General features: G+C 48.1%; 1 protein-coding gene and 1 long non-coding RNA gene across 3 annotated transcripts; one reads left to right on the top strand and one right to left on the bottom strand.

Moving 5' to 3' along the window:
- The first annotated feature begins 1,132 nt into the window (after window positions 1–1,132).
- On the top strand, window positions 1,133–12,697 carry ARX (aristaless related homeobox). Of its 2 annotated transcripts, XM_039520129.1 has the most exons (6): window positions 1,133–1,507; window positions 2,977–3,652; window positions 5,996–6,041; window positions 8,524–8,593; window positions 8,678–8,852; window positions 11,587–12,697. In XM_039520129.1, exons 1-6 carry the CDS (start codon window positions 1,315–1,317, stop codon window positions 11,825–11,827), a joined length of 1,401 nt encoding a protein of 466 aa, XP_039376063.1. In that variant the 5' UTR covers window positions 1,133–1,314; the 3' UTR covers window positions 11,828–12,697. The 2 variants fall into 2 exon arrangements, with proteins under 2 accessions (XP_039376063.1, XP_039376062.1); XM_039520128.1 differs by having other exon boundaries at window positions 8,524–8,852.
- On the bottom strand, window positions 3,938–5,274 carry LOC120395597. Its single transcript, XR_005592716.1, has 2 exons — window positions 4,712–5,274; window positions 3,938–4,183 (listed from the first exon to the last, which is right to left on the bottom strand). It is a non-coding gene; the product is annotated as an uncharacterized LOC120395597 (long non-coding RNA).

Here is a 12,697-nt window from a genome sequence, read left to right as displayed (position 1 = left end):
GGTTTCCAGTTTAAAGGGAGACAAGGGACACTTTAGTCCTTCTGTTTCCAAGCTGAAGATCCAGATGGAAAGTCAATCGCAAATATGTTGATCCAGATCTCTAATCTTATTCTCACAATTCCTTCCAATGAAATTGCTGGTTTATCTCAGGTCAACCTTGGCAAATGAAGGATTCGTCCTCCCGGGCACCGATTTTCCCGCACCCCCCAAGAATATAACTTTTATAAACAATTTTACATTTAGCAATTAAAGAGAAATTAGATGTCTCGTGTCTCCTGCCACTGGCTTTTTATGTGTCTTTTCCCCATCACCCAAGCCATGTTGCCATCTACATACCTCCTTTTCTGCTGTTAAACCAATATTCAAGCGTAACTAGCAATAGATAGCAAAAAGAACAGGAGTACTTGTGGCACCTTAGAGACTAACACATTTATTTCAGCATAAATAAAGGTGCCACAAGGACTCCTGTTCTTTTTGCGGATACAGACTAACACGGCTGCTACTCTGAAACCTAGCAATAAATAGGTAATAGATCTGCAACAAGTGAGAGCTCATCTGTATTATCCCAGGGAAAGTATCTTAGCAGCATTATTTTACTGTCAAACGACTACTCAAAACACGCTTTGATATTTGAAACCGTTCCCTACCCCAGTAAAGAAGAACGTCTCAACTGGAGATGTTCTGAACCGTTTTGAAAGCAATCACTGAACCTCGCATCCTCGCTGTGTAACAACTCGGACCCCTCTTTCCCTACCCCCTGCCCAGTCATTTAGAAGTGGGGGGAACAATATCTTTGACAGACACCCCCTTCCCCGGGCGGGAGAGGTCTGGGGGCCAGTAGTGGCAGTAGCTGCGGAGAGATGGAGGAATAGGAGGGCGGGGAGCGATGGGTTTGGACTCGTTTTCTGGGCGACCAGACAAGGCGACAAGCGCTGCTCCCAGGGAGGTGCCGAGGAACTTTTCCGCGCCGGAGCTGATCCCCGAGCGATCCAAGCCGGGCTTTGCTCCGAGCTGGAAGCCTGAAGCGGCCCTGCCTCTGGCGAGAGCCAATCAGCGGGCGGCTCCCAGCACGTGGAGGAGAGGGACTCAAGAGCAAAGCAATTGCAGCTCACTACACTTGTTACTAGTGTCCTGAGCAGGGAGAGGGGCGAGCGGAGCCGCTGGTGGGGGGATTAAAACACACTCCAGCCCAAGCAACAACAACAACAACAACAACAACAAAACAACCAAAAACCCACCAACCCAGCCCCACACACACGCAGCCAGCCGGCCGGCCGAGCGAGGCAGCTCCTTAGCGAAGGGAAAGCCAAAGCCATGAGCAATCAATACCAAGAAGAGAGCTGCTCTGAGAGGCCGGAATGTAAAAGTAAATCTCCAACTTTACTCTCCTCCTACTGCATAGACAGCATCCTGGGCAGGAGGAGCCCCTGTAAAATGAGATTGCTGGGAGCTGCTCAGAGCCTGCCTTCTCTGTCTAGCAGGACAGAACAGGACAAGGCCGTGCAAGGTAAGCAACAAACGGCGGGTTGCAAGCAAAATCAGCTGGAAAAAAAGAAAAGTAAAAGTGCGGCTGGGGGGAGCGGAGGAGGGAAGTGAAGGTGGGGGGGGGAGACCCAAAGAAGAAACTCGAGAGGCCTGTTAACTGCAAAGCCATTCAGCGCGCTAACCCCTGCTGGATCGCTCCCAATCTCGCCCGCTCGTTTTCGATCGCTCTGTCTCACACCGGGAGCATTTAGTTTGGTCATAAAAGTAATATATTTATAGCGATCGGCTTATGTAAGCGAGAGGTCAGAAATAGCAGTTGCTGTTGGGATTAGCTCACCCCACCCCCTTCCAGCGTGTGGCCAGGGGCTCTCTGAGCGGCGGAGACCCTGTAATTCCGGGGCTCTCGGAGGGTGTTCCGCAGTGGGGGAGCATTGCCATTGACTCGGGCGGCTTTGGTTTAACGCGATCGTATCTTCAGTTCCGATTATTCTCCATTATTAATTTGATTGTACTAAAGCTCAGCCCAGAGTAAACTCCTCACATTGCATGGCCCTGGGCTGGAACTGCTGGGAAACTGCGGCTTCCTTTTGCGCTGCTCTTAGCCTGAGAGTTTGTCAGAACTGGGGATTTACCATTCGTGTCAGAAGTGAACGCTGTGATGTTCCTACCCCAGCTAAACCGGATTCAATATTTTTCAATAGTTTTATTTATTGAGACTCAATATCGTTAAAGAAAAGCTGGAGCGGGTGTGTGTGGAAATACTGCGTATTTGTTGTGTGAAATGTGTCTCTGATCTCCTGTATCAAATTCACGCTTGCTTTTGAGCAAGAAAGGGACTTAGTAATTCACAACCAAATCACACTTCCCATCTCTTTTCGTTTAGGGCAGTTTCTTCCCGCTGTAGGGCGGTTTAGCCTCTGGGGAGATCATTCACAGCAGCGGGTTTTCGTTCTCCTTGCCAAATAAACTTGCGATGTAGAATAATAGGCTGGTTTGACACGTTAAATATCCATTGAACACCGGTAGGGCAACGGGAACGAGACGAGCTAGAGCATCTCGGCCTTTGGGTTTTCCCCCCAGGTTCCCCAGGGTATTTCAGACTCCGGGGGTAGCTCGGAGCCCTTGGGTTAAAGGGGAAATGTGTTCTGCAAAGGGGGGGGGACCGGGCCGGGGAAGGGTTTGTTGAGCCCGCACTACGGCCGGTGCCTGTTATCGGGCAGGGATGAGCTATGGTCGCTTTATGCCGCCGGCTGCCAGCTGCAGGAGAGAAGCAGGCGGCTACACCGGGATGGACCGGTGGCAACTTTCTAGCCGGACTCCGGAAGGGGGGAGCCGGAGGGGCCGGTGTGGTTTCAAGCTGACGCTGGTGGGGGTCTCCCGCCGGCTGGTGTCCCCGGAGCCCCCCGGCGGGTGCCTCGCTGCCGCGGCTGCTCTGACCCGATCTCTCTCTGTGTGTGCCCCGGCGGGCTGTGTGTGTCTGTCTCCCGGCAGGATCCCCCAAGGGGAGCCCCCCGTTCGAGCCCGCCGAGCTGCACCTGCCCCCCAAGCTGCGCCGCCTGTACGGGCCCGGAGGGGGCCGGCTGCTGCCGGGGGCGGCCGGGCCGCGGGGGGAGCGGGCGGAGGGGGCCGCCGCCCCGGCCTGGGACACGCTGAAGATCAGCCAGGCGCCGCAGGTCAGCATCAGCCGCAGCAAGTCCTACCGGGAGAACGCGCCCTTCGCGCCCCCGCCGCCCGCCCTGGACGAGCTGGGGCGCCCCGAGGAGAGGCCCGGCCCGGCGGCCGCGGGGGGGCCCGAGGAGGAGGACGAGGAGGACGAGGAGCTGCTGGAGGAGGAGGAGGACGAGGACGAGGAGCTGGAGGAGGAGGACGAGGAGGAGCTGCTGGGGGAGGCCGGCGGGGGGCTCCTGAAGGAGGCCAGGCGCGGCGCGGCGCCCGCCGCGGGGCCCGACGGGGGGGAGCTGTCCCCCAAGGAGGAGCTGCTGCTGCACCCGGAGGACGCCGAGGGCAAGGACGGCGAGGACAGTGTGTGCCTGTCGGCGGGCAGCGACTCCGAGGAGGGGCTGCTCAAGAGGAAGCAGCGGCGCTACCGCACCACCTTCACCAGCTACCAGCTGGAGGAGCTGGAGAGGGCCTTCCAGAAAACCCACTACCCAGATGTCTTCACCAGGTACAGGCTAAGGAGGGGGGGTTGCGGATCGCAGCCTGCCCGGCTGGGCACAGGGCCCTTCCCACCCCGTAGATCAGCTGCCACAGCTCCCCTGTGCTCAGAGGCAATTCCGGGGGCAGGCTGGCTGATGGGAGAAGGCGCCTTAGCGCTTCTTTGCTGGCCACAATCACCAGGAGTTTCCTCTTGGTCTCACCCAGGCCTTTCCTGAATCCCCCTTGGATCAGCTGGGAAGAGAGTTCTCTCCTCCCTTCCCCCCCCCACCCCCCTTTAATCAGCTTTAGAGACAATCTCTAGAAATCGCTGCTCTGCTAGTGGCACAGGAAAGGAGAGAAACTTCTGCGATTAGTTTGTCTTCACTGCAGAGCCAGTTGGCCACAGGCAGGTAGTATCTGTCCCGCTCCTGGCTAAACCACATCATGTTCTATTTTTATCCCAGGGCTTGATCCTTCTTCAGATCTACCAATAAGCTTGCTGGGTATCGATTACGCTTTTCCCAGTGCAAGCTGGAACCCTGCCCTGTCCGGGGAAGTCCTGTAAAAAAGATCAAAGTATTCCAGCTTTCGGTTCTTAGAATATTTAACTAGATAATAGCTCCGCTAAAATACTGTGTATAACATGTTTAACGTCTGCATATGGATATGTGTAGAGAGATACAAACTTAGATCGGAGTCAGAGAGGGGTGGGGGTGATATTCTCGTACACATAGTAGGGTCTGTTGTTGCTTATACACTTCGTCTACAGCTCATTTACTGTCCTTGCCCAGAAACACAGAGAGGGGAATTTTCGAATAGGAATTAAGTGTATCCTGTGTTTATTTACAGTTCTGACGGGCCCTTTCCCATTCTCCTTTCCACACACGCCACTCCATTCTCCTTAGCCCAGAAACTCGTTTGATTTGCGCTACGTGCTTTTTTTTTCCTTCTTCCCCTGAATAGTGAAGCCAGATCCCGAGGAGATAGTGTCAGAAGGAGGGGAAAAAATAAAGAGAGAGTAATCTCTATAGAACGTTAAAAACACAGTCAGACCCCCAATTTCATAGATGAGCGATACTACACTCACCGGTGTCACTAAAAGAAGGAAAATCAATCCTCTTTTTGAACAAATAAAGCAATGCGGCGTGGAAACGCTTAACTCTGGTACCCGGGGTGCACTTATGCTCTGCCGCAGCTAATAGATTTCTGCTGCCTCCAGACAGCAACGAAACTCTTTCCCCAGAAGACACAATGTATGACACCTTTAACAGTCCAAGGCCTTCCGTGGCGTTTTGCGCTGCCTGAATACTGCAGAGCTGCGCTCCAGAACGGGTGGTTTAGCTACAATATCCTGGAGGGAAACGGGAAAAATCCAACAGGCCTTTTTTGTTGTTGTTGTTGCGGTCCCCGAGCCTTTTCTCTGGCTGGGTATTAAAACAGAAAGCTTCCAGCCGGCTCGCAGACGTGAGTTAAAATGTCAAGCGCTTGTTGTGTAGCGAAAGGGAAGGCGGCTCGTGTTTGGCTTCCCTCGGGCTCGAAGCTTTGAAAGTTGCAGGTGAGGCTGAGGGGTCTGAAAGAAAGCAGCCTCTTTGCAGCCCAGGGTCCCTTGGCCAGCCCAGCTCTTTCTTTTTAGCGGAGGGAGATCCAATTATGCTCTGAGCTCTCATATTTTAGGTAAACAGATTATGAGCAGTTTTATAACATCTTAATGGTTTCCGATTTGCCTTAATTGTTGCAATAATAACTGCAATGAAGGGGTAGGGTTTCAGCTAAATTGATTCCCCCTGTGATGTGTAGAGTTTGCGGTGAGCATTGGAAACACCGAGCGTTTAGTGGGTTTGAAACTAATTAGTTTTTAAGGCACACACCGAACTCTAAATTCCAGGCACAGCTCGAACGTGACGGACGAAGATAATTGCGGAATGGCCTGACCCGGGGGTGACTTCGCCCCCTTTGCCCTCTCGCATCTCCTGATCGCTTGCGGAGGGGAAACGTGTAATAAGCCCTTTCCCTACTTTGCTACACGGGCTGCGGGCGTTGCAAGCAGACGGGGTGTGAGCGCTGGGAGCCAAACTGTGCGCAGACTTCAGCCTCCGCGGAGTTTGGCGGAGCACTGTGGCTCCGGGTCTTGGGCTGGGGCTGCCCCGGGTAGGGCTCCATGGGCCATGTGGTGGGTGCGCGGTGTTTGCGCTCAGCCCAGGCACATGGCAGGGGGCTCGATCCTGCTCCCATTCAGGTCCCCCGGAGCTCGGCCCTTGACTCGAGCCCCCCTGGCCGGGCTCCGGGGACGGGGCAGAGCTGCCCCAGTTGCCCTGCGCCCCCGCGGGGGGTCTCACGGCGCGGTGTGTCTGTGTGCTTGTTTCCCTCTCAGGGAGGAGCTGGCCATGCGGCTGGATCTGACCGAAGCCCGAGTGCAGGTGAGTCCGGGCGGGAGCTGGGTCGGGTGAATGGGGGCCTGCGCGGTCTCCCCACCCCGCAGAGAGCCGGTGGATGCCCGCGGGGCCCTGGCCAGCCAAGCCCAGCAGCGGCCTCTGGGACGGGACTCAGCCCTGCGCGGGTGGGTTGGAAACCATCCCTGGTGCCTTTGCCGATCCTGCGGGGTGTTCTCCAGAGGCACGCTGGGGTGGGCAGAGCGTGGGGACTGGCCCCTGGGGTCAGTGTGGTGGGCAGGGGAAATCCCCCCTCCTCCCACCAAACCCCCAACCGACCCCAGTAATCAGCAGGCGAAACCCAGTTGGATTCAAATCGCCCGGCCACGCGGGGTTTTGGTTGTTAGACAAACCCGCTCTGCTCCAAGCAGGTATTTGGCCGTGATTAAATCTCCAATCGGGCTTCATAAAAGCCCACTTAGTGCTAGAACAAACAGGGCCATTTGAAGGCGAAATGTTGTTTGATTTCCTCTCCGCCTGCACAAGGGGCTGGCTAATGCTATTTGATTTCCCATTTTTGATAGCAATAAGCCCGCATTGATCTAATAGTGAGTGAGTGCAATGCTATTAAAGGTGTTTGCAGCCCCATACCAGAGTGCATTTCCTAACCCAAGTCTCATAACCAAAGAGACGATAAACATTGGGATGCCCTGATTGCCAACAGAAAACAGATGTCTCTGGGTCTGAAGCTGAGCAAATCACTTTACAGTTAAAATCAGGCGCTGATAAAGCATAATAAATTCCATATGGCTCATTTAATACACAACAGCTTCTTGCATTAGAGGGGCTAATGATGAGATTTGTCCCCTCCTTTCTGTTGACACATTTCTCCATTGTCAAACAGAGATGTGACAGCAAATCAGTATTTTCAGCTCAGGGGAACAAGTCGTGGGAAAGTTAAATAACTTTTAAAAAGAAAGACACCCCCTTTCTCTCTCCTCCTATTCACTGGAGAAGATGTAATTAAGGGAATATGAATTATGAGAGTCCCTTCGTTTACCTTTTGGGTGTACTCAGACTTATTAATTCAATAATGGGGAATTGCAGTGGGGACAGCTTGCTAATTGAGTTTTAGTTGGGAGAGACGATCCGCTTGTAGAAGATTTTGGCTTCCTTTAAGGACATTATGTCTCTTCATACGTACGTCTACACACAGCATTGTTGCCTTTATTCGTTTAGCTGCAGTAGAGATGGGGTTTCATAATGTTCTGCCAAACGTGAGCTATATTTAAAGGCGAAAACTCAACCCCCACCGCTCCACAAATTTAACAGATTATGTCTCTTTCAAAGGCTGTCTTTTAATGTGTGATATTTATTCTTTGATATGAAGCGAACATTTTCCGTTAAAATGTGGTGTTTTATTAATCCTTCTGTTTCAAAGAACAAGCACATTTTGATTAACGAATGTTTAGCGTGAGATTGCAATTCCGTGGCTGGCTAACAAAGTCATGTAAACTAAATGCTAAGAGTACAGCTGGGACATGCATATTATTCCTTCAATAGCTTCGCGATTTTTTTTAAATATTACATTTTACTTGCAGTCACGATTTTGTATTGCTTTTAATCTTTAAAAACCTGAATGAGCCTAACATGATACCATTTGTAAATATTAACTTCAGTGAAAGATACCATGCAGATCTTAGTGTGGGTGTGTGTATAGATCACATCATAAAAATAATTTAGTTCTAGTGGGAATTAATTTTTAGAACATTTGACTACAGCAGTAATGTTTCAGTTAAAATGTCCATAAAAGAAAGCATTATTGTATGCTGCCAAAACCACCACCATGCTGTCAAGTATTTAAATTAAAACGTTTTACTCTCCACTCAAACCAGTAGGATTCCTCTGGAAAATGGATACACGTTAGCTGAAAAAGAAACTTCCGAATATTGTACATGTTTTCAGAGAATCGTTATACTGTGTGGTAAATGTTACGTATATTCAGAGTATTCAGTACACACGTGTGTGCTTATTTATACCTGTGAAACGTAAACCCGGAGACGAGGTATTATTTATATACCATATAGCATAAGCAACCATATTAAGGATAAAAGGCTTAACGGGTTAGCTCCACCGTAGCCTCATACTTTCTTCCAAAGAGGCAATCACTTTACCAGCAGGGTAAATATATAAACCAGGAGAAGGTGATAAAAACGCTTTCATGAAAGGTAACCATGCACGCCCACTTCAGGGGTTGTTTAATCCTGTCTTAATGTGCGAGTTATTTGACCAACCCAGGCCATTTATTACTCCATGTAATAACAACAAAGTCCCCCCCACCACTTCCAAATGTTACCTAGAACAACTGCCATTTGTAGTCTAAAATCCTATCCAGTTCTGCCCTGTCTGCCTGCTGAGGGTTTGGGGTAGAAATGCTCGAGACCTGTCCGGAAAATGTATCATGTCTGCTGGGCAAAACATTCGGAGACGAGGCCAGAAATATTAAAACCAATTTTCTTTTGGATTTCAGGTATGGTTCCAGAACCGTAGGGCTAAATGGCGGAAGAGGGAAAAGGCTGGGGCTCAGACACACACCCCAGGTTTGCCTTTCCCTGGTCCCCTGTCAGCAACTCACCCACTCAGTCCATACCTTGATGCTAGTCCTTTCCCTCCTCATCACCCAGCTCTAGACTCCGCCTGGACTGCTGCTGCAGCAGCTGCTGCTGCCGCCTTCCCTAGTCTACCTCCTCCACCTGGTTCTGCAACTTTGCCACCAAGTGGGACTCCGCTAGGCCTCAGCACTTTCCTGGGCGCAGCTGTATTCCGGCATCCAGCCTTCATCAGCCCTGCATTTGGCAGGTAACACTTCAGCGTTTTCCATTTGCAAATGCGGTGTTATAGTATAACCAGTACAGGGGGGGTGGAGGTTGGGGAGGAGAAAGTGTGTGCCATGAAACATGGCTTTCGGGAGCCACGGCTGCCTACTGCAATCCAACTTGTGTGCAATTAAGGCAATTCTCTTGCCTGGATTAGTTAGGCACCTCTTAGTTGAATTTACACTACAGATTATTCATGGGGAGAAAGGGGGGGCAAATGAAGGGAAATGGCAGAATTCCAAGCACTTGACGTCTGCATGCTACAACCTGACTCATTAATGTACAGTGCTCAGAGTCTCAGGTGGAGGTTAATGTTAATAGAACTGTCTCGAAAGAGTAACAAGAAAGTTTTCGAAGAGTTGCTATGGTGTGAGGCTTGGTGGCAGTGGGTCAAGAGAAAAGGTAACGTCTCACCCTGAGCTGGTCTCCCTCAAGTGACTTGGTGCCAATGATGCTTCCCCGGTAGAGCTGGGTGAATAATTTGTAGCGTGTAATTTGATTAATTTTGCCTCTTTTGCTGTGCACAAATTGTCCTCGAGCAGCCTATCGTTTTCTTGAACGTATTAGTTATTTAAAACCATTCACAGAATTATAACGACTCTGGGTTGGTAGATCTCTCGCAAGCAGTTCATTGTGGATTATTTGATATTCGAAATTCGAGCTGTGTTGGTTAGTGTTGATTGGACGCACAGGTCACATGTTACGCTTCGGTTCCCTGACTAGATGAGGGTAACTCTTAGAATCAGATTGTCACCATGAATATTCACGTCTACTAATTCAATATCTGCTCTCTGGAAATAGTCTCTTATATTTGGTTGACATTTACGGTTTCCACAAACATTCCTGCCCCTCGCATCACTCGCTAGAGTATTTGTAGCAAGGGAACACAACACAGGCGAAGCATTCAATAATTAATAGGACTCGTCCTAAAAATATTTTGGAGTATTTGCCCGGGTCTATTTCTCAGTGTGTTTTATACCTCAATCTACTAGTCGTGTAAGACACTGAAATAAAAGAAACGATTCACGTATATTATAGCTTCCTTTATTTAAATGAAAACCAAATGATGAACTAAAAAGTCTGTAGTTAATCACACAGACAGAGAAACAATAGAAGGATTTATTAAGCTGGAGAGAGAAGTGAAAATAAAACTGAATGTAACTGCAATGATCTCTGTTTAGGAGAACAAAGAAATAATAGATTCATCCAACTGAGCAGCCACTTTAACAAAATCGTCGGGAGGAAAATAAAAAAAATCAAAGTAAAATTAGTTTCTTAGTCTAAACCAATACAATTAAACAGTTTATGCATCAGATTGTAGTCAGTGACTCAATTTACCTAATGGGACAAGTGATGTTACAGTGCTGTCACGCCCCCTGCTTACAGCGATGATTTCACAGTTTATCACTTCTCTTGTAGCATTAGTGCAGTCCTTCTACGGTTTTTTCCCCCCCTGACAACAAATTGAAAAGTGAACTGTAAAAGCTTACTAACTCAGCCTGGATAATGGGCTATAAGATTAAAATAGGCATGACAGAGCAAATTCACATCCACCTTGAAATGTAGCATTTCAGTATGTAGTAGGTGATTTAAAACTGTTAAATTTAACAAGTTCACCACAACAGGGATTACCTCCCACTAATCAAACCTATCATTGTTTTGATATATATAGTATCGCTAGATTTTACCAGTAGAATTAGGGGTTCTGAAGAATCTAAAAGCTTGTGTTAAACTGAGCAGTAATTGACCTTTCAAAAGGAATGTGTTCCATTCTTGCCAATGTTAATACTTAATATTTGCATCAAAGCCTCAGAAAGAAAAAAAAAATTCGCAGCAGCCAATATGGGAGCTTAGCATGCTAGGGCTTAGTATGTAGACCCTGATGCCTTCAAGGAACACAGTTCAGTTCCTAGCCGTGATGATGTCAATAATCACATCCTTGGTTAATGGAGAGTCTGTACATCTTGATGTGCCAGTCAAGGGGGTCACTTGCACTCTTCAGAGTGACTGCTCTGGTGAGAGAAGTAAGAAAAACTAGAGGGAAGGCATTTAAAAGATTGTGTCATTGAGCCTGGATGCTAGGTTGCTGGATAATAATTGGCATTCCACTGTGAGGAAATCAACAGGAATGCCACTTCCTGCTGGTATGGGCATCAGTGCTGAGGAACGGTTAAGACACTTTGGGCATCAGGACTATAGAACCTTTAAAAGAGGAAGATGATTGTGGAGGGGGGAAGGGGAAAGGCAGAAATCCACTGGGGGAAAAGAGAGGAATAGTATAATGGAAGAGTTTAACGTGTGCAGCGTTTCTATTTTAAATGATAGCTAAGGAGAAAACAATCCCCCAAAGCGTTTCATTTTGGAATTCCTCTCCCTATTAAGTGTAAATCACAGTATCAACTGCTCCTGACAGTGTGCTCTAGTGTGAGCGGCTGTCACCAGCAAATCTGAGAGAATTAGACTCGCTTTTTTTAAATCTTTTGACTGCCAGCGTTGAGATTTTTGTTCAACGTCTTTGTCTTTTCTACATTAGTGATAATACTTCGCTGCTTAGCTCTGACATGAACTCAGAACTCTTAGTGGAAGCGAACAGGGAAGGGGGGCGGGGAAGGAACAGATATGACAACGCTGGTCACCTTAATCTGACAAAACAACAGCAACAGACACACGCACATAAGCTGTCTTGGTTTTGACCAAAATGTTTACTTTACTTGCAGGCTCTTTTCCACTATGGCTCCCCTGACTAGTGCTTCCACTGCTGCTGCCCTACTGAGACAGCCCACTCCTGCCGTGGAAAGTGCAGTGCAATCAAGTGGGCTATCAGATCCAGCAACAGCTGCAGCAGACAGACGGGCTTCTAGCATAGCAGCTCTGAGGCTGAAAGCAAAAGAACACGCAGCTCAGCTCACACAGCTCAATATTATCCCTGGAAACAGCACAGGGAAAGAGGTGTGCTAAAATAAATAAATAAATAAAGGTCACCTCAGCTAGCACGAATCAAGACCAAATGGAAAAAGAGGACCAGCGATTAAGACATTGGATAGGTTCTCGGGTTAGGAACTTGAAGAAAGCAAGCATCAGCACTCACATGAGTGAACCAACATTTACAAGCTCCTGAATAAGTAACTCCTTGGCTGGTACATTTTAAAACTGTACACTACATTAGTTTCTTCACTGGAGATTAGGCAAAAAGAGCTCCTAATAAGATATTATATTATATAGAATTAAAGTTACATCCATCCCCACCCCACCCCTTTTCTGGACATCTGGCTAAATAAATAAATTGCAATTGCCAAAAAAATACCTAAACCTCCCACACAGCTTCTTAAAATAACATCTTAGGATGTTAAGTTGGTCTATCAGGAGCACTGGAGAACTATTTCACGTTATTGTAGCCAGCTGCATATTGTCAACCAAGGATGCTGCCAGTGCAGAATGAAAGTGAATTTGATGCTGTAAGATAACCAGTGCACTTAAAGGAAAGGGGTATATCTTTTTCTTGTTATATTCTTTAACACTACACCAACCAAGGTTTTTATATCAAACCAAAGGGAAATACACTGCTAGAATATGGACTGTTTAAGTCACTAAACTGTGATTATTGATTCTGTACATACCATTGTTATAAAAAAAGAACAGAGCTTTGTATATTTGAAATGTTATAAAACAATTGCACTCAGTGTAGTGTTGTAAAAGTTTGTCATTCTGTAGATTCTTACTGTGTTGTAGATATAATAGGGTTCCTAGACAAATATTTATGTACAACCCCTTTATTTAACTTATTAACTGTAGAGATTTCCGAAACTCTAAAAAGACAATGGTACAGTA

The sequence above is a fragment of the Mauremys reevesii genome, linkage group 1 (assembly GCF_016161935.1).
Source record: "Mauremys reevesii isolate NIE-2019 linkage group 1, ASM1616193v1, whole genome shotgun sequence".
In the NCBI taxonomy this organism is placed as follows: domain Eukaryota; kingdom Metazoa; phylum Chordata; order Testudines; family Geoemydidae; genus Mauremys; species Mauremys reevesii.
This window is presented reverse-complemented; position numbering and strand designations above follow the sequence as displayed.